The sequence below is a fragment of the Protomyctophum parallelum genome (genome assembly GCF_964188405.1).
Source record: "Protomyctophum parallelum genome assembly, chromosome: 14".
Classification (NCBI taxonomy): Eukaryota; Metazoa; Chordata; class Actinopteri; order Myctophiformes; family Myctophidae; genus Protomyctophum; species Protomyctophum parallelum.
The window spans coordinates 2,365,511-2,387,179 of record NC_139709.1 but is presented as its reverse complement, the minus strand read 5'-3'; the positions used below and the strand labels follow the sequence as shown (position 1 = coordinate 2,387,179).

The 21,669-nt window shown below is 50.2% G+C and overlaps 1 protein-coding gene across 1 annotated transcript; it reads left to right on the top strand.

The window, feature by feature from the left end:
• Window positions 1-1,685: 1,685 nt before the first annotated feature.
• On the top strand, window positions 1,686-20,167 carry LOC310870657 (uncharacterized protein; the record flags this gene model as incomplete). Its single annotated transcript, XM_083781927.1, has 5 exons — window positions 1,686-1,848; window positions 1,987-2,172; window positions 17,336-17,556; window positions 18,553-18,712; window positions 19,710-20,167. The coding sequence occupies 5 exons, from the start codon at window positions 1,686-1,688 to the stop codon at window positions 19,895-19,897; spliced, it is 918 nt and encodes a 305-aa protein (XP_083638053.1). The 3' UTR covers window positions 19,898-20,167.
• Between the last annotated feature and the right edge of the window lie 1,502 nt (window positions 20,168-21,669).

Below are 21,669 nucleotides of genomic sequence, written 5' to 3'. Positions count from 1 at the left end.
GAATTGCGGCCGTGCGTATAGGTGCCCTTTGAGAGCGGTTTTGAAGGAGTCAAGGGATTCACATGTCTTAATGACTGTTGGTAGGGCGTTCCACATTTTGGTGGCATAGGAGCGAAAATAATTTAGTCCCTTGTTTGTGCCGAATCTGGGTTGTACATGGTTTGTTGCACTCCCTCTGGTGTTGTGGGTGTGGACTGTGAGTGGACTGTGAGTGTAATGCTTAATTGGGTCGTCCACTCACAGTTAACAGTCTTTGTATTGAGTTTGTGCTTAAAATGTACTGTAAATTCTGCAAACTGTTAATAAATATTTCAATCAATCAATCAAAAGCTATGCCTATGTAGCCTATGGTATTAATATGTGTCGAATATTAGATAAGATATCAAGATTTTCTTTCTCCATCTGAATAAGTTAAATAGATGTATTTGATTGATATGATTGAATACTTAATACTATAGCCCAAGATTTAGACTCTCGTAAATACGTCTACGAGAGAATACATCGTAAGCTAACTTAATAGGCTACTGTTTAATACAGTTTGCAGAAAAACAATGAAGGTCTGTAGAGGATTTAAACCCAACAGGCTTAATTGTTTCCATTGGGCTTTTCCTTTTTTTCTAACCTCCTATCTTTTTGCATAGAACTGTATAGTGTTCTTATGTCTTTAAATGTTTTGATGAATTGAAAATGGAGGACCCTGATGTAAACACTAACAGTCTATCCTGTTAGCAGATTTTGTAGGCCAATTGTCCTGTACTTTCCTTGAACTGTAGTTACTGTACCCATTCTGCAAACTGTAAATAGGCTACAATGTTCGATCAATCAGTTAATTCCTCATACGGATGTTTAATCAGTATTATGCAAAAGCATCATATAACAGTTATAACAGTTATAAATAAAAAAATAAATCAATTATATAAGTAGCCTAAGGGGGGGGGGGGGGGGGGGGGTCGGTTGACTTGTTACGGTATGATTAAATTACATTAATGCTGAATCTGGGTTCCAGAATGATCTCCTTAATTTTCGATTTAACAGTCTTTACATTTTTTATACCAATGTATTATGAAGTAAGGAAGGATTATAATATATAACTATGGTTTTGTAGTCCTGGGTTTTGATGAATTGAACATGGTGGACCCTGTTGTAAACAAGTGTAATGCTTAATTGGGTCGTCCACTCACAGTTAACAGTCTTTGTATTGAGTTTGTGCTTGAAATGTACTGTAATTCTACAAACTGTTAATAAATAATTCAATCAATCAATCAAAGAACCCGTGTTGAAAAAGAATGAGGCGGAGCACTACAAATAATCCCTATGGTTGAAGTTGTTAGTGTGTGTTTTTACAAAATCTACAAAGTAACTAACTATAGTAACCAGAGCCATAGAGTAAGACAGAGTTACGACATTGAGGTGGCAGAAAACTGAGCGCTCGAGTGCTGTTCATGCTATTCAGTGCACTCGTGCGTTGTCGTTTGAAAATCCAGTGCAATGTAAAAGAAAATACATCCAAACGTAACTATACGTATAACACAAAACTATGTTTCTTCTTTCCCCTCCAGGCCAGAACAACACAGGACAACGACCTCCGTTTGGACTCGACTTGCTTCGTCTTACAACCCTCTGTTTTCTGTCATTGTATCATTTGAGTCATTCCGTCCGGAGTTGAAGAAAGCTAGCCTGTGACAATGTCCAGTTACATGTGTAAAAGGAGACGGAGCAGAGTCCGTAGGAGTCTGGAAGACGGCAGGCTGTACCGCCCAACCAGGCAGGGGAACAACTCCTCCACGGAGCCTTTACACTCAGCCAGGCAAGGGACCAACTCCACGGAGCGGCAGGATCGTTCTGGAGGTAACTGTTTTATTTTCTATCTATCTATCTATCTATCTATCTATCTATCTATCTATCTATCTATCTATCTATCTAATCTTTGTCTGCACAGACGGATAATCTATGTCTATTTACGTTTTCTTGTCTCCCGTGTTTTAGATCGTGCGGTACCACGACCTTCACAGCCCCGAGAGGTACCACGCCCTTCACAGCCCCGAGAGGTGCCGCGCCCTTCACAACCCTCTGTGGTACCACGTTCTTCACAGCGCCCAGAACCTCGATCTTCACAGCGCCCAGAACCTCGTTCTTCACAACCCCGAGAACCTGAGTCCCGTTTTGACAAAGGTATGTTTTTTTTTCTCTCCTTCTGATCTGACCAGATTATTATTTTAAGCCACACTCGTGTCACTTACTGTGATGTTTGTTTTGACATGATACGATCACTTCGTCAACTGGTCGGCTGTGGAACAGCAGCAATATTAGGTTTAGAATGACAAACATCATTACATTTCTGTCAGCTGCTTGGCAAAGCGACCGGACAACATGTTGATCTACCTCTACTAGCGACCTTACTAGCGACCTGGCTGTGATTGGCTGCCTCCTAAGTAGAGCCATATGAAATCCGTTTTATTATTTTCCCAATTCCGTTTTATTTTTTCCCAAATTCAGTTTTTTCCGTTTTAATATTTCTGAATTCGGTATTTTGCTTTTTATGCAATTTTTTTTACAGTAACAACCCCCCCCTATCAAATGCAGCTTTAATTTAATTTAACTGCAAACATGTACTGTAGCAGAATATGGAACATAGTGCTGTATGAGGTGCAGGCACAGGCTTAAAACATTTTTTTTTTTTTATCAGGGAAAAATAATCCGTTTATTTATCCAAATTGGTGATCTACAAGCCCACAGCACATTGCAGCATGACATGTTGAGAGCTTGTAGATCTGCTGCCCAAACTCCCCATGCAAAGCCATGTGACCTTGTTGTTTTTACTCCACCACTGAAATTTGGTGAAACATCATTTTATAGCAATACAAGACAATAGCCTTGTATGTCTCAAAACACTGGCCTACAGTTAAATTATTGTCAACTAAATAAATATGAATTAGAAATTAAGACATACTGACAATGCTACTGATTGGTTAATTCTTCATTGGCTTGCAGTTAGTTATTGCATCCAAAATGCAATAATAATAATAGGCTGGTCAGGATGGTGGGAAAAAGTTTTTAGAAAACATTCAGTTGGCTCGCATGCATGCACGCACACACACACACACACACACACACACACACACACACACACACACACACACACACACAATCAAAGAACCGTTTACAGGTGCTGTAAGTTTGCAGCGTTAGCATAGGAGCTAGCGTTGGCTAATGTAGCCTTGTAGGTCTAACACTGTTACACCTTCTGTCCCTCTCAGTGTGGATTTTATTTTTGTTAATGCAAGATGAAAACAGCAATGCTTATGGACTGGTTACAAGGTTAGTAATAGTATTAGTCCTAGCCCTGGTCCTCTACTCCTCTCTCTCTTTACTCCGTGTGTGTGAAACTGGGAGGGAGGGAGGAGCAGGCAGAGAGAGCGCGCTGTGCTCTGTGTCTACTCCTCTGTGTTACAGAGACACGCAGCTAAGCTATACATATCCTTACAACCGTACTCTACCGGATTTTCAATGAGAGTGGAGAGTGGTTTTTTGCGCATTTATGACAAAATATAATAATCGGCCGTCTTCACTTGATTTCTGAACAAACCTGACCCCTGAATCATGTTCCATTTTCTACCAAAAACTGAATTTCAGCCCAATTCCGCAATATTCCGCGTTTTATTCCAATTCCGTTTTTATTGGTCATTTCCGCGATTCCGTCCGCGATTCCGTTAACACGGATTCCATATGGCTCTACTCCTAAGCCAGTGGGAGACTTAACCCCGTAAACTCCATAGTCTGAACGCCACAACGTGCAGCCGTATTGGTCGCGTACTCTGAACGCCGCAACGTGAAGACGTGAGCTGAGAGGCACACAAACTTCATTATAGCTGTTCAATAAACGAGAGCTTGCTGCAGCTGGGCAATTATGACCGAGTCATTCTTGGTTATATCCAGTCATGACATTGTGTTGCTGCTGTATTGCAGGGGTGCCCAAAAGGTAGATCAGGGTTCCCCAATTAATGTTCCTCGAGGGCCATATTTTGACTATAGGGTACCAGGCTGGGGGCCGAGTCGGCACGCGCAAGCAAGGTCGAGGTCTTGCCCTGAAATTAATGTTCAGGGCAAGACCCTTTTTGAAAAGGACCCCCAGTTTGACATGCAGAGGCTACTGACCCCCATTTAATGCCATTTATATCTGGGCCACAAGGGGGCGCTCCGCGGGCCGCAGATGGCCTGCGGGCCGCTAATTGGGGAACCCTGAGGTAGATGGTGATCTACCAGTAGATCACATGGGCTGTGCAGGTAGATCACATGACATGCCCCTAAAAAAGGCTTAGTTAAAGGGACACTTCACCCTTTTTGCAAAAAAATATATGTTAATGACGTTTAGAAGCTTTAGAACACTTTCCTGGAGATCTTTATGTGTGTAATATGTGGTTTTAGATATTTTAGATTGTAGCAGTGAGCCCAGTGTCTCTGATGTCATGGACACTGGGCTCACTTCCTTCCTGGACTACATAAGATAGTGAGCCCAGTGTCCATGACATCAGAGACAACAGGCTCACTGCTACAATCTAAAATATCTAAAACCACATATTACACACATAAATACCCCCCAGGAAAGTGATCTAAAGCTTCTAAACGTCATTAACATATATATTTTTGCAAAAAGGGTGAAGTGTCCCTTTAATACAAACATTTTTGAATTAAGGTGACTTGATTCATTGATTGACATCAAAAAGGGCCTGTCAGCTCAACCACACAATGCAATATTTTGTTTTCAAGAGTGCTGCTGTGCACAAACGGCAATAGCATTACAGATAAAAAATAAATAAATACCTAACCTATTCCATTTCTCCATTCCAAGTGCATTTGTCTTTTATGTAACTTCGGGTTACTTTAGTAACCTCAGTTATATAAGTGACTCGAGAGAGAGAGTCATATGGGGTCCAAGCCACTAGATGGCGCAGGCACACAGCCTAACATACACTCACGGAACAATTTGATTGGATCGTGAACTGTCACTCATGGCGTGGTTATATGGACCAACCCACCAGGTATATAACCTGAGGTCCGCCCTGAGTAACGTCATTCCTATCAACCTGCTTTCTGACGTCTTTGAAAAGACAGAAGGGCGACTTAATGACTCTCTCTCTCGAGTCACTTATATAACTGAGGTTACTAAAGTAACCCGAAGTTATCTTAAGTATCTCTCGGAGAGAGTCATATGGGGAACATAACGCTCCCGTATGATCGCCTTCGGCTGATAGAAAATTCGATCCTAGGATCATCTCTATTTGAGAGAGACCAAACGCAAAGGAGGCCCAAGAAGCCAACCCTGCGCGTTCACCCAAAAGAGACATCCTTTATAAAAGATGTCCTTGACCCAGGGCCGACAGCTCTGCTGTTCCAGCCCTGCTGGTCAAAAACAACGATGGTCATCCATCCCTCACGGTCAGGGGCCAGAAGGGACCACATGACCTTATGAGGATGTCCCTGACCCAGGGCCGACAGCTCTGCTGTTCCAGCCCCGCCAGTCAGAAGACACGATGGTCACCCATCCCTAATGGTCAGGAGCCAGAAGGGACCTCTTGACCTTATGAAGATGTCCCTGACCCAGGGCCGACAGCTCTGCTGTTCCAGCCCCGCCGGTCAGAGGACACGATGGTCACCCATCCCTAATGGTCAGGGGCCAGAAGGGACCCTCAACCTTATGAAAACGTCCATGACCCAGGGCCGACAGCTCTGCTGTTCCAGCCCTGCCGGTCAGAGGACACAATGGTCACCCATCCCTAATGGTCAGGGGCCAGAAGGGACCCTCGACCCTAAGCCAGACTTCCTGACTCAATGGGCAGCAACCCCCAGGACTGCATGTCCCAGGGTTGCAGGGGCCACATCCAGGTTATAATACGTGGCGAAAGTCGACGGAGACGACCAACTCGCCGCAGCGCAGACATCCTGAATAGGGACACCCTTGGCCAGGGCCCAGGATGTAGACAAACCTCTTGTAGAGTGTGCACGTAGGCCCTCTGGGGGTTCAGTACCACACGAGGTATAGGCTAACCTTATAGCCTCCACAATCCACTGCGAGAGTCTAACTTTCGAAATGGGTTTACCCTTCCATTGGGAACCCCAGGCCACAAAGAGCTGCTCACCCAGCCTGAAGGGGGCAGTCCTTGACTTGTAGACTTTCAAGGCTCTCACCGGACAGAGACAATGTAGTCTCCTATCCTCCACCGAAGAGAAGGGAGGAGGATGGAAGGCCGTGAGATCCACGGGCGAGCAGCCCGCGGGAAAGGTCTTAGGCAGAAACGAAAGGTTCGGCCTGAGCGTGACCCTGGTGTCATCACCACTGAATCTCAAGCAGCTGCTGCTCACTGAGAGCGCGTGCATGTCACCAGCCCGCTTCGCCGTCGTCAGGGCAACGAGCAAAGCGGTCTTCAGAGAGAGGAACTTCAGGTCCACCGTTTCCAGTGGCTCGAAGGGGTCTCTCACTAAGGAGTCCAAGACTATCGCCAGGTCCCACGAGGGGACCAGAGATCTGGCGACCGGTCTGAGGCGCGTAACTCCTTTCATGAACCGACGGATCAGCAGGTGTTCACTGATCGGTCTGTTGTTCATACCAACATGATAGGCCGCTATGGCCGCCAGGTTGATCTTGACTGAGGAGAGACCAAGACCCCTGTCTAAGAACTCCTGTAGGAAAACCAGAATGTGTCTCACAGACGCCTGAAAAGGGAAGACCTCTTCCTGTCTGCCCGAGCACCAACGCTCAAACACATGCCAGGCAGTGTTATAACGTCGTCTGGTGGAGGCAGCCCTGGCACCAAGGATCGTCTCTATGACATTTGGAGGCAGACCAGTCGCTTCTAGCGACGCCCCTTCACGGGCCAAACCCAGAGATCTAGGTCCTGAGGACGTGGGTGAAAGATCTCTCCTCCGGCCTGGGTCAGCAGGTCCCTCCACAGAGGGAGCTGCCATGGGTCTTTGAACAGGAGAGGGACTATGTCCTGTCTCCAAGACCCCCAGGCTGGGGCTACCAGCAGTAGCTCCGATCCCTGATCCCGCACCCTGGCTAGGACATGCGGAATCATTTCCAACGGTGGGAACGCGTAAAGCAGACCCCGAGGCCATCGATGCGCCAGCGCATCCAGGCCGAGTGGAGGGGAACCTGACAGAGAGAAGAACATAGGGAGCCTGTTGTTTGTCTCTGAGGCGAAGAGGTCCGCCCCCGGCCTGCCGAACTTGGTCCAGACCAAGTCCGCTACCCGGGGGTTCAGGGACCACTCGCTGTAGCGTAATGGTCCCCTGGATAGTAGGTCGGCCCCTTCGTTGAGGCGGCCCGGGACGTGGCACGCTGAGAGCGACAGCAGGCGGCTGTCGCACCAAACCAGGAGCCTGTGTGCCAGGGAGCACAGGCGAGGAGACCGGAGTCCCCCCTGTCTGTTGATGTAACAAACCGTCGTGGTGTTGTCTGAACGAACCAGGACGTGGTGACCTCTGAGGAATTGTTCGAATTCTCGGAGTGCCAGGAACACCGCCAGTAGTTCCAGGTAGTTGATGTGGGAGGAGCGCAAAGCTGCATCCCACACCCCCCTGGCCGTCCTCCCGTCGTGGGTGGCGCCCCAACCGGAGAGGCTGGCGTCGGTGGTGACCAACCTCCTGACTGTGGGGAGACCCATTGGGACCCCCTCCGTCAGGACACCTCTGTTCGACCACCATTTCAGAGCTAGAGTGCAGTTCGAGGACACTGTCACTCTGCGTTTCGTGAACCTGGTGGATAGACCGAGGGATTTCAGCCAACGCTGGAAAGGCCTCATATGGAGTCTGCCCAGACCTACCAGAGAGATGGCCGAGGCCATGAGTCCGGCCATCCGTAGACACGTACCCAGTGGGAGTGTGCGGCCTGTCTTGAACATGGACACGCACTTCAGGAGGTCGTTGACCCTGTCTCGACTCAGCTGAGCCCTGTAGGAGACAGAGTCCAGAGTGATGCCTATGAAATCCGTGGATTGGGTAGGCGTCATCATGCTCTTGGCTAGGTTTATCCTGAAACCCAGTGAGGTCACATGGGACACGACCCGAGTCGTGTTCCTCGCGGCCTCCTCCGCTGAATCCGAACATAGGAGCCAGTCGTCTATGTAACTGGACACCCGTAGACCGAGAAGTCTCAGGGGTGCCAGCGCGGCCTCCGTACAGCGGACGAACACTCTGGGACTGAGGGACATCCCGAATGGAAGGACCGTGTACTCGTAAGCCTTTTCCTGGAACCCAAACCGCAGGAACTTCCTGTGAGGCGGGTAAATGGGGATGTGGAAATAGGCGTCTTTTAGATCTATGGATGTGAACCAGTCGCCTGGGCGTATGGAGCGCACCAGAGACTTGGCCGTCAGCATCTTGAACTGAAAAGACTTGAGGTGCCTGTTGAGTATCCGCAGGTCCAGGATGGGACGTAGGCCCCCCCCCTTTTTCTTGACCAGAAAGTAGCGGGAGTAGAACCCGCTGCGACGCTGGGCCAAGGGTACCTCTCTGACGGCACCCTTCTCCAGCAAGGAGGCTATCTCCTGTTGGAGAACCAGACCCTCCTGACCCCTGGCGTTGGTGAAGATGACCTCTGAAAACGCCGGGGGTGTCCTGGCGAACTGGAGTCTGTAGCCCTTCGCTATGGTGTTGAGGATCCATGGGGATGCTCCACACCGCTCCCACCGTGCCAGGTGCCTGGCTAGTGGGTTCTCTCCGGCCATGGGAGGCGTGCCCCGTCTGGGGGCAGTGTTCCCTGGCATGTCGGAGAAAAATTGGGCATGACCCGTCTCCCCAGTGGCGTTTTGGTACGCCACCGACCTCATGCCCTGCCCCACTGCGTCGGGGGGCCCACGGGGCTCCCCTGGCAGTGGGTTCATGTCCCCCCTCTGTCGATATTGTTTTGTTGTTTTTTTGTTTTGGGGCAAAGCCTTTATTACAGAAAAAACAGAAAGTGCTGTATGCATGTAAACAATATACTGGGACTGGGTCACAGGGACGTCCGGGACGTTCACCTGTGCCGAGGTCCGAGAGCGCTTCGCGGGCGGACCGGACGTGCAGTCCGAGACTGCTACGTCCGGTACTAGGCCCGGCGCATGGGGGGAGGGTCGGTTGGTCACTTCGGCTGCTGGTCCTTGTTGGGCTTAGGAACGCCTCTCTTAGGGCCAGCCTGGGGGCCGGCGGGGCGACGGCGTTGGTCTCCGGGGCGTCGACGTCGTCCATCTCTATCACCGGGCGGAGCTGGTCTGGGGACGTCACGGTCTCCGGCATCTCTGGCAGGGCGGGGACGTGGAGCCTGGCGAGCGTTCCTGTTGCCTACAGGACGCTGCTGCCGTTGAGGAGGGCGGGGAGGCTGGCGAGGAGGTTGCCCCTGCCCGCGGCCCTGAGCTCGGGGGCGCACGGCACGGGGGACAAAGGCCGCCAGGGCCTCGCGGCCTGGACGCTGTACCTCCACATTGAGGGCCATCCTCTCCAGTGCGCCTCTGAAGAGGCCTCCGGGGATGATGGCACCCTCGGAGAGCTCTCTCCGGGCATCGGGGTCCAGACTGGGTGAGGCTTCCAACCATCTGGTGCGCTCCGAGTTGATTGAAGCCGTGGCCATGCGACCGGTCAGGTCTGTGAGGCAGCATGTGAAAGTCACAATCTCCTCGTGCAGGCGACGGGCTTCAGCCAACTGTACAGGGGTAGGGGCGTCGCCCATCTCCTGAAACAGTGCACTCTGGGAGCCCTGGAGTAGCGCAGAGGCATTGAGATGCTTCGCAGACGCTACTACAAGGGCGTAGTACTTTGCGTTCGCCGCCGCGGCCTCCCTGTCACACCGGTCAGGAAGGACAGGGTCGCGCGTCAAAGGCGTGACCTGGGGGGAGGCGGGGTTGAGGAGGAAGGCTCCAACTATGCGGTCGATAGCTGGCAGCTTGTCGAAGCATAGGGAGGGCATCTCAACCGTGTCCAGAGGGACACGAGAGCGACGCGGAGTAGCTGGAGGAGCCATGGGCTCTTTCCAGCTAGCCGTGTAGTGGGCCTTGAAACCCTGAGACAGGGGAAGCAGGATCCTGCGGACCTGCTTCTTGGGTTTGATACCCGGCCACTCGTCCTCCGGGACTGGTGGCGGGGCCTCTTCAGGCCAGGTCCTATTGCAGCGGAGAGAGGCCTGGCGGAAAAGATCCACCAGGTCCCTCTCGTCAATCGGTAGGGCCGGGTCAGCAGCCGGGGCTGCCTGGTCCGGGGCGTCCTCGGGTAGGGGACGGTCGCGGTCCACCAAGACCAACCCTGGGGGGTCGGCCTCATCCGGAGCGTCGGCCTCGTCCGGAGCGTCGGCATCATCTGGAGCGTCGGCGTCGTAGGCCAAGGGGTCGTCGTAGCCGACCTCATCCAGGACCCTATAGTCGTCCAGTCGATCCTGGTACGGTGGTAGGTCATCCATTGGACGCTCATCGTCCAATACGTCACCCCATCTCTGGCCATCGGCCAAGTAGAGAGGGGGGAGGTCACCGATGGAGAAAGAACGGCGTCTAGCAGGCTGGTCGATGTCGTGGTCATCGTCAGAGCTGTAGGTCCGTTGAGGGGAACGGTCTAAGTCTCTGTCAGACTGTGACCGGGGAGAGAAAGAGGCTGAGGGCCCAGAGGGACGGGCAGTCCTCGGACCGTAGTCGGAATCGGTCCGAGCCGTCTTCCTGGCAGGAGAGCCCATGAAGGTCTCGTCACGTCGTCTTTGAGACGGGGTGGGGTCAGGGGCTCTGGAGAGAGAGAAGGAGGCAGCGGGCCTGGGCCTTGCATCACGGGTGGGAAGGTCAGGCCAGTCAAGGGCCGGAGCTGGTCGGGACAGTCGGGCTCTGAGGTCGGAGGTGTCGGCCAGGGGCCTGGTTTCGTAGTTTGTGACGCGAGAGATGCGTCGACCCTTCTCCCTGTCTGTGAGATAGAAACAGCAGGGGCAGAAACCTGGCGTCTCGAAAGCCTGGCGGGCGTGTGTCAGGCCTAGGCAGAACATGCAGCGAGAATGTCTGTCCTCGGGGGACAGCAGGTTGTCACAGGTGCGTGAGAAACACACACGGGGGCGATCCTCCTCTGGGAAAGGGTCGTCGCCACCTCCGCAGGCCATCTTGGGTACTGGTTGTCGTCTGAGAAGAAACGGCAGCCCAAGAGGAAAACTTCTTTTTTTTTTTTTTCTTTTTTTTTTTTTTTTAAGTTATAATATAATATTATTGTTTAACAACTAATAATATTAATTATAACAGTAAAGTAAAGTGTGAGGAGAAGCAGTCTGGTACTCACAAAAAAAGGTGTAGAAGAAAAGTGAAGATAAAGTTATATTATATAATATTATTGTTTTACAACTAATAATATATATATATTACAACAGTAAGAAGACAAGTTACAATATCTATATTATTGTTGTACAACTAATAATATAAATATCACAACAGCAAGTAGTGTGAGGAGAAGTGGTACTCACAGAACATTGTTGGAGAACAGGAGACTAAACAGAGAGAAGCCACGTTTTACAACTGTGGCGACGAGTGAGCTGTTTAACTGATGTTGCTTGAAAAAAGGAGCCGGACTACGGGGAAGGCCGCAAAGCCTGGGGCTCGCGTAGCGAGGCCGGCACGCTGTGCTGCTTTAGGTCAGACGACACAGAGCAGGGCGGACTTCCGTCGGTAGCGCGGTTTGCGTCGTGTAAGGTAGGACCGTGGTCTTCTAAGCCGCACGTGCACGGGAAGCTAGAGAGGGCTAAGTGAGCGCCTGACGGCCGGACACTTAGCTAACGTCTCGCGGAGCTAAGAGGCTAGCGGCTGCGCTAGCGGGAGCTAGCTAACCCAAAGGGCTAGCGAAACTGCGGAGGCTAGATAGAGCAGCGCCTGGTTAGCTGTTAGCTGGGCAGGTGAGCTAGTGAAAACTTCGGGTCTTGTTCTAAGGCTTACGGTAGTGCTACGTTGTGCAACAGTAGACTAAGGCTAGCAGAACAAAGGGACGCACGTGGCTAGCAAGGGGGAAACAAGTTTCGGGAAGCTAGCAGAGGACAAACCACAAGTCGCCGTACGGCCCACTTGAGTTTTGATGTCCTTAAAAATAACTTACGGGCTTTTAATGCTGGAACGTCCGTGAGTGAAGAGAAGGAACACCAACGTAGGGCTGCGAATTTCCGCGGCACAAGTCTGAGACCCGTCCTGATGGAAAACAATCTTCAACAGCCGAAAGGTGATTCTCTTGATAAGACGTGTATGCGATAGCACAGAAAGCGAGGAATGACGTTACTCAGGGCGGACCTCAGGTTATATACCTGGTGGGTTGGTCCATATAACCACGCCATGAGTGACAGTTCACGATCCAATCAAATTGTTCCGTGAGTGTATGTTAGGCTGTGTGCCTGCGCCATCTAGTGGCTTGGACCCCATATGACTCTCTCCGAGAGATACTTAAGATAACGCCAGCGCCACTATTCCATATTTAAACTATTTCCAGAAATGGTATAATATTCTTTTTTTTTCAGTCGGTATATTTTGTTGAGCCAGTCATTTTGAGTAGCTCAAGTAGCTCTCAAGTCAAAAAAGTGTGGGTAGTGTATTCCATGGAACCCTCTCTCCTGCCACCAAAATGTGGAACGCCCTACCAACAGCCATTAAGACATGTGAATCCCTTGACTCCTTCAAAACCGCTATCAGAGGGCACGTACGGATGGCCGCAATTCAAAACTGGCCCCCGTAAAATCTGAATCCCCCCCACCGCCCATTTCCCCCTTTCCTCTCACTGTATATGTATCTTTTCCCTTTTTGCTTCCTTTATGATGAATTCCTGTTCTGTTCTTTAACTATGTAGAAGTGTCTATTTGTACGTCTCTAAGTGTTTTGATGAATTGAACAAGGTGGACCCTGTTGTAAACAAGTGTAATGCTTAATTGGGTCGTCCACTCACAGTTAACAGTCTTTGTATTGACTTTGGTGCTTGAAATGTACTGTAATTCTGCAAACTGTTAATAAATATTTCAATCAATCAATCAATCAATCCTCTCCTCCAGCTGTCAGACTCCTGGCCACACTGAGGGAGCTCCATACAGTGTTGTTTTCGTCGACTAAAACTAAGACGAAAAATGTTCGTCGACTACCTTTTTTCACTGACTAAAACTAAACAAAAACTAAATAAAAACGAATCTATGATGACTAAAACTAAGACTAAATATACTGACAATTTCGTCAACAAATAAAAACTAGACTAAAATGCTAGGAAGGGACTAGTGGACAAGAGATCCAGTATAAGTCATTTTACACTTGGTTGCATGCTGAAAATAGCTGATCTACAAGCTCACAACGCGTCGCAGCGCTGATGTAGATCGGCTATTTTCAGCAAGTGTAAAATATGTCATTACAACGACATCAAGGCCTGTCAAAACACATTTTAGTCGACTAAATCAACTGTAGATTTAGTCGACTAAAATCGTATGACATTTAGACGACTAAAACTAGACTAAACACTAGAACATTCCAGGTGACTAAAATGTGACTAAGACTAAGTGAAAACTATTCAGGAGACTACGACTAAAACTAAAATAGAAATTTGCTGCCAAAAACAACACTGCTCCATAACCCTCTCTCTCTCCTCCTCTTCTCCTCCAGCGGTCAGACTCCTGGCCACACTGAGGGACCTCCATAACCCTCTCTCTCTCCTCCTCTTCTCCTCCAGCTGTCAGACTCCTGGCCACACTGAGGGACCTCCATAACCCTCTCTCCTCCTCTTCTCCTCCAGCTGTCAGACTCCTGGCCACACTGAGGGACCTCCATAACCCTCTCTCTCCTCTTCTCCTCCAGCGGTCAGACTCCTGGCCACACTGAGGGACCTCCATAACCCTCTCTCTCTTCCTCTCCTCCAGCGGTCAGACTCCTGGCCACACTGAGGGACCTCCATAACCCTCTCTCTCTCCTCTCTTCTCCTCCAGCGGTCAGACTCCTGGCCACACTGAGGGACCTCCATAACCCTCTCTCTCTCCTCTCTTCTCCTCCAGCTGTCAGACTCCTGGCCACACTGAGGGACCTCCATAACCCTCTCTCTCTCCTCCTCTTCTCCTCCAGCTGTCAGACTCCTGGCCACACTGAGGGACCTCCATAACCCTCTCTCTCTCCTCCTCTTCTCCTCCAGCTGTCAGACTCCTGGCCACACTGAGGGACCTCCATAACCCTCTCTCCTCCTCTTCTCCTCCAGCTGTCAGACTCCTGGCCACACTGAGGGACCTCCATAACCCTCTCTCTCCTCTTCTCCTCCAGCTGTCAGACTCCTGGCCACACTGAGGGACCTCCATAACCCTCTCTCTCTTCCTCTCCTCCAGCGGTCAGACTCCTGGCCACACTGAGGGACCTCCATAACCCTCTCTCTCTCCTCTCTTCTCCTCCAGCGGTCAGACTCCTGGCCACACTGAGGGACCTCCATAACCCTCTCTCTCTCCTCTCTTCTCCTCCAGCTGTCAGACTCCTGGCCACACTGAGGGACCTCCATAACCCTCTCTCTCTCCTCCTCTTCTCCTCCAGCTGTCAGACTCCTGGCCACACTGAGGGACCTCCATAACCCTCTCTCTCTCCTCCTCTTCTCCTCCAGCTGTCAGACTCCTGGCCACACTGAGGGACCTCCATAACCCTCTCTCTCTCCTCTCCTCTCCTCCAGCTGTCAGACTCCTGGCCACACTGAGGGACCTCCATAACCCTCTCTCTCTCCTCTTCTCCTCCAGCTGTCAGACTCCTGGCCACACTGAGGGACCTCCATAACCCTCTCTCTCTCCTCCTCTTCTCCTCCAGCTGTCAGACTCCTGGCCACACTGAGGGACCTCCATAACCCTCTCTCTCTCCTCTCCTCTCCTCCAGCTGTCAGACTCCTGGCCACACTGAGGGACCTCCATAACCCTCTCTCTCTCCTCTTCTCCTCCAGCTGTCAGACTCCTGGCCACACTGAGGGACCTCCATAACCCTCTCTCTCTCCTCTCTTCTCCTCCAGCTGTCAGACTCCTGGCCACACTGAGGGACCTCCATAACCCTCTCTCTCCTCCTCTTCTCCTCCAGCTGTCAGACTCCTGGCCACACTGAGGGACCTCCATAACCCTATCTCTCTCCTCTTCTCCTCCAGCTGTCAGACTCCTGGCCACACTGAGGGACCTCCATAACCCTCTCTCTCCTCCTCTTCTCCTCCAGCTGTCAGACTCCTGGCCACACTGAGGGACCTCCATAACCCTATCTCTCTCCTCTTCTCCTCCAGCTGTCAGACTCCTGGCCACACTGAGGGACCTCCATAACCCTCTCTCTCTCTCCTCCTCTCCTCCAGCTGTCAGACTCCTGGCCACACTGAGGGACCTCCATAACCCTCTCTCTCTCTCCTCCTCTTCTCCTCCAGCTGTCAGACTCCTGGCCACACTGAGGGACCTCCATAACCCTCTCTCTCCTCTTCTCCTCCAGCTGTCAGACTCCTGGCCACACTGAGGGACCTCCATAACCCTCTCTCTCTCTCCTCTTCTCCTCCAGCTGTCAGACTCCTGGCCACACTGAGGGACCTCCATAACCCTCTCTCTCCTCCTCTTCTCCTCCAGCTGTCAGACTCCTGGCCACACTGAGGGACCTCCATAACCCTATCTCTCTCCTCTTCTCCTCCAGCTGTCAGACTCCTGGCCACACTGAGGGACCTCCATAACCCTCTCTCTCCTCCTCTTCTCCTCCAGCTGTCAGACTCCTGGCCACACTGAGGGACCTCCATAACCCTCTCTCTCTCCTCTCTTCTCCTCCAGCGGTCAGACTCCTGGCCACACTGAGGGACCTCCATAACCCTCTCTCTCTCTCCTCCTCTTCTCCTCCAGCTGTCAGACTCCTGGCCACACTGAGGGACCTCCATAACCCTCTCTCTCTCCTCCTCTTCTCCTCCAGCTGTCAGACTCCTGGCCACACTGAGGGACCTCCATAACTCTCTCTCTCTCCTCTCCTCTCCTCCAGCTGTCAGACTCCTGGCCACACTGAGGGACCTCCATAACCCTCTCTCTCCTCCTCTCCTCCAGCTGTCAGACTCCTGGCCACACTGAGGGACCTCCATAACCCTCTCTCCTCCTCTTCTCCTCCAGCTGTCAGACTCCTGGCCACACTGAGGGACCTCCATAACCCTCTCTCTCTCTCCTCTTCTCCTCTCCTCCAGCTGTCAGACTCCTGGCCACACTGAGGGACCTCCATAACCCTCTCTCTCTCTCCTCTTCTCCTCCAGCTGTCAGACTCCTGGCCACACTGAGGGACCTCCATAACCCTCTCTCTCTCCTCCTCTTCTCCTCCAGCTGTCAGACTCCTGGCCACACTGAGGGACCTCCATAACCCTCTCTCTCTCCTCCTCTTCTCCTCCAGCTGTCAGACTCCTGGCCACACTGAGGGACCTCCATAACCCTCTCTCCTCTTCTCCTCCAGCTGTCAGACTCCTGGCCACACTGAGGGACCTCCATAACCCTCTCTCTCTCCTCCTCTTCTCCTCCAGCTGTCAGACTCCTGGCCACACTGAGGGACCTCCATAACCCTCTCTCTCTCCTCCTCTTCTCCTCCAGCTGTCAGACTCCTGGCCACACTGAGGGACCTCCATAACCCTCTCTCCTCTTCTCCTCCAGCTGTCAGACTCCTGGCCACACTGAGGGACCTCCATAACCCTCTCTCTCTCCTCCTCTTCTCCTCCAGCTGTCAGACTCCTGGCCACACTGAGGGACCTCCATAACCCTCTCTCTCTCCTCCTCTTCTCCTCCAGCTGTCAGACTCCTGGCCACACTGAGGGACCTCCATAACCCTCTCTCTCTCCTCCTCTTCTCCTCCAGCTGTCAGACTCCTGGCCACACTGAGGGACCTCCATAACCCTCTCTCCTCTTCTCCTCCAGCTGTCAGACTCCTGGCCACACTGAGGGACCTCCATAACCCTCTCTCTCTCTCCTCTTCTCCTCCAGCAGTCAGACTCCTGGCCACACTGAGGGCCCTCCATAACCCTCTCTCTCTCTCCTCTTCTCCTCCAGCTGTCAGACTCCTGGCCACACTGAGGGCCCTCCATAACCCTCTCTCTCTCTCCTCTTCTCCTCCAGCTGTCAGACTCCTGGCCACACTGAGGGACCTCCATAACCCTCTCTCTCCTCTCTTCTCCTCCAGCTGTCAGGCTCCTGGCCACACTGAGGGACCTCCATAACCCTCTCTCTCTCTCCTCTTCTTCTCCAGCTGTCAGACTCCTGGCCACACTGAGGGACCTCCATAACCCTCTCTCTCTCTCCTCTTCTCCTCTCCTCCAGCTGTCAGACTCCTGGCCACACTGAGGGACCTCCATAACCCTCTCTCTCTCTCCTCTTCTCCTCCAGCGGTCAGACTCCTGGCCACCGTGGCGGAGGAGGTGCGCGCCACCCGGAAGGAGCTCCAGGACCTGAAGGCCCAGGTGTCCACGCTGCAGAACGCCCTGTGCGTGCCCCTCGCCCCCCTGGACCCCCCCGACATGCTGCGCACCGCCCTCAACCAGCAGAGTGAGCTCATCATGCTGGAGGGCCGGCTGGCGGCCGCAGACGACAACCTCGCAGAACATGTGGTCAGTTTGGTTTGGTTTTTTTTAACCCATTCTGACCTGAGATCAGATTCATACGAGGTTTCCACTGGACACACACTGGTCTGATGAACCCATTCTGACCTGAGATCAGATTCTAAAAATTTCAGTCGTTCTTCGATTTTTCAAAAATAGCAGACCTACAAGCTCGTAGCGCGCCACTCGGTGGCGCGCTATGAGCTTGTAGATCTGCTATTTTTCAACAGCTAAAGCATAACATGATGCCAACACCAAAATGGGTTCCCACCCAAAATGGGTTCCAGGGGTGCCCAAAAGGTAGATCGTGATCTACCAGTAGATCACACAGGCTGTACTGGTAGACCACCCTTGTCCCCCATATATGGGGGACAATGGGAGCCAGCGAATATTCTATATCCAAATATATTTTCGAATCCAAAAAATTAATGAATAACCGAATTTATAAAATTAAGGTTTGAATTAAAAATAATAATATATATATTTTTTTGTTATTATTATTATTAGTTTTGGTTCATGGGTAAGCGGCTCGACAAGCCACAATCTTATTGATACTCGGGTCTCGATAAATGCCGAACCGGGTTTGAAATGGACCCGATTTTCGGGCTCCATCCCTAGTCAGGCCGACTTAAGACCCCGAAGGTTCCAGGTTGGATCCCTTGGCTCCGCCTAGCTAATATAAGTGTCTTAAGTGTCCTTGAGCAAGACACTGAAGCCCTAATTGCTCTACTACTACTACTGTTGTGAATGTGAGCGTTTACAAATGGTAAATACATTTGTAAAGTGCATTGGAGGGGGGGGGGAACTATAATATAAATGTAGTCCATTTACATACCAAGTTATGCCCCGGACACTGGGACAAACACAGGTTTCGTGTATTAACCCATTCTGACCTGAGATCAGATTCATACGAGGTTTCCACTGGACACACACTGGTCTGATTAACAGATAAATACTAGATAGATTTATTATGGTTGTCTGATGTGAGCTCTTGTCTTCCTGCAGGAGATCCATCTGTCGTCTAAGGGTGGAAAGACGGCGAAGGACGCCGTGTATCGGATGATGCCGTGCATAATGACCGACGCGTTGGCCAAGACCATCAACTGGACGGGACAGGGCGGGAAGATGGCCTTCAAGAGCCTCCAGCTCAAAGACATTCTGCATCGTAAGTAATCCTGATGTAATCCTGATGTAATCATGATGTAATGTAAGTAATCCTGATGTAATCATGATGTAATGTAAGTAATCCTGATGTAATCCTGATGTAATCATGATGTAATGTAAGTAATCCTGATGTAATCATGATGTAATCATGATGTAATCATGATGTAATGTAAGTAATCCTGATGTCTGTTGACTCTTCCAGACCAAAGAAATACTGGACGTCTTGCTAATTTACTATTTACAATGTAGGCATTTATCAGACGCTCTTAATCCAGAGCGACTTACATTAAGCAAGAACAAAAGCATGTCATACATCACATATATCAAAAGTAGTTATCATGAATCATGTATAAACTAAGAACGTAATAGTGGAGTATCTATGTCAACTATACATACTATACTATTATTATATATTATACAATATACATGTGTACTATAAAGTGCTATGACTACATAAAATGCAATTCTAGTGCTGTCTACGTAACGAGCTATAAGTCTGTCTAAAATAATATCTAAGTCTACATAAAGTGCTATCTAAGGGGCTAGGCTAGGGCAGGTGCTAATGATTGTGGACTACAAATAAATGGTTGCGTATCTCAAAGTGTTTAACCAATTCAGGACGGGAACCCCTTTTGGTGTTTTAAGCATTACGTTATACTTTAGCTATTGAAATATATCAGATCTACAAGCTCATAGCGAGGCACCGAGTGCAGCGCTACAAGCTATTTTTGGGGGGAAAATGTGTGCAAATCTTTGAATATATATATTCTTTCAGAGCGAACGTTTTGAACTCCTCTTTGCTTCTGGGGGATTCCTGGAACAACAACAACATATTTTCAGATGGATGTCGGCAGTTAATTACAGATAATCTTTGGGGTCCTTGGCATGCAATCGTTTGAAAACCACTGACATAGAAACATACGTTTTTCAGGAAACATTTTGGATTTAGAAGCCTTTTAATAATTTGTGGACATTGTCGTTCCCCTCCCGTCCTCTAGGGGCCATCAGGAGGAACACCAACACCAAGCAGGTGACCGAGGAGGTTGTGCAGAACGAGGTCATCCGCTACCTCAAAGGGGCGTCGGACCGCGACGGCGGGCGGAAACTCAAGATGAAGTCGGAGTGCGAAAACGGCGGGAACATCCTGATCAGCGACGTGTGGACCACGGACATAGAAAGTCCCTAGACCACGGACATAGAGAGTCCCTAGACCACGGACATAGAGAGCCCCTAGACCACGGACATAGAGAGTCCCTAGACCACGGACATAGAGTCCCTAGACCACGGACATAGAGAGTCCCTAGACCACGGACATAGAGAGTCCCTAGACCACGGACATAGAGTCCCTAGACCACGGACATAGAGAGTCCCTAGACCACGGACATAGAGAGTCCCTAGACCACGGACATAGAGAGTCCCTAGACCACGGACATAGAGAGTCCCTAGACCACGGACATAGAGAGTCCATAGTGAGGTTGTGCTACTGGTAACAAGACAACTCACCCCGTTTCTGTTTTCCTCCCAGAATTTCCCCCAGTGAGGCGTGGGAGCTTAGAGTATAGACAGATTCCGTAGCTGGTCTCATGGTCGCAGCCTACGTATTTCCTGTAGGCGGACTCGACGTAGCTGCGGGGATAAAACCCTCACCAGGGGCACCTCTTCCACTACAGTGAACGGCAACGGAACATAAAAAATAAAATAAAACGGAATGTCTAATATCCACCGCGGTGGCTGAGACCAGAGCCATAGAGTAATGGTTGAGACGAAGCAGTGAAAGATACATAACGCCAGTGTACTTTATACCTCATACTTTAAATGCTTACTATGAGGTATAAAATACAGCAGCCTTGTGTTCATAAAACAGAAAGATTTGGTATTGGGTAAGACTGGCGATATGTATCTTTCCCTGCTTCGTCTCAACCATTACTCAATGGCTCTGGTCTCAGCCACCGCGGTGGATATTAGACATTCCGTTTTATTTTATTTTTTATGTTGCCACTACTGTTGGAGCAGCCATAAACTACACAGGTTCATCTCGATGTTCTGGGCATCTTTGTAATGTTAGTGTAAAAAAGCAGGTAAAGGAGTAAAGTTTGAGGCAAACTAACATCAGACACTCTGCCGTTCACTGTAGTGGAAGAGGTGCGCCTGGTGAGGGTTTTACCCCCGCAGCTACGTCGAGTCCGCCTACAGGAAATACGTAGGCTGCGACCATGAAACCGCTACGGAATCGGTCTATATATGAATAGAGACGGCACCCAGAGGAAACCCTGAGGCGAAATGCTCCGTTGACTATCATTGCGCACGTTCATGTGTTTGAGGCCATGACACGTGAACGAATGTTTCATACGTGAAAGCGCACAAACGGCACAATGATAGTCAACGGCAGCGCGTTCCATGTGTTTGAGGCAAATCCATCCCAGAATGCACCTCCATGACAGCAGTATAAATATAATTTATGAAAAGCTACTACAGTGAAGTCTGTTCACTGTTGTGGGGATTATCTGACGAGGTACCATTTGAGGGGGCAAAACCTTACATATACTAAAGAATATTAAATTGTTTATAGGGTCAATATAAGTAAAATAATATAGCCTTTCCAGAGGAGTATCTGTTTTATATTTTTCCAAAAAGAATACAAACAGCCAATTATAATATTACAAAGTTATCCCCCTCACTGGGGAAAATTCCGGGAGGAAAAACGGGCACGCACCGGGGTGAGTTGTCCAGTATTCGTGCTACTGTCTGGCCCCGGCACATGTGTACTAATAATGTACTGTAGATGTTTTACAGTACATTTTTACGCATTTCATTTCTCCACTTTGGATCGACTGTACACGAAGTAAGACGAACGCGGGAAGCGAAACGCAGCTCTTTTAAGATTTTCTTTTTAAAAGTTAGTGTGTGTACGTGTGCGTGTGTGCGTGTGTTTTTTTGTAAGTTTTCTTTAAGTTGTTT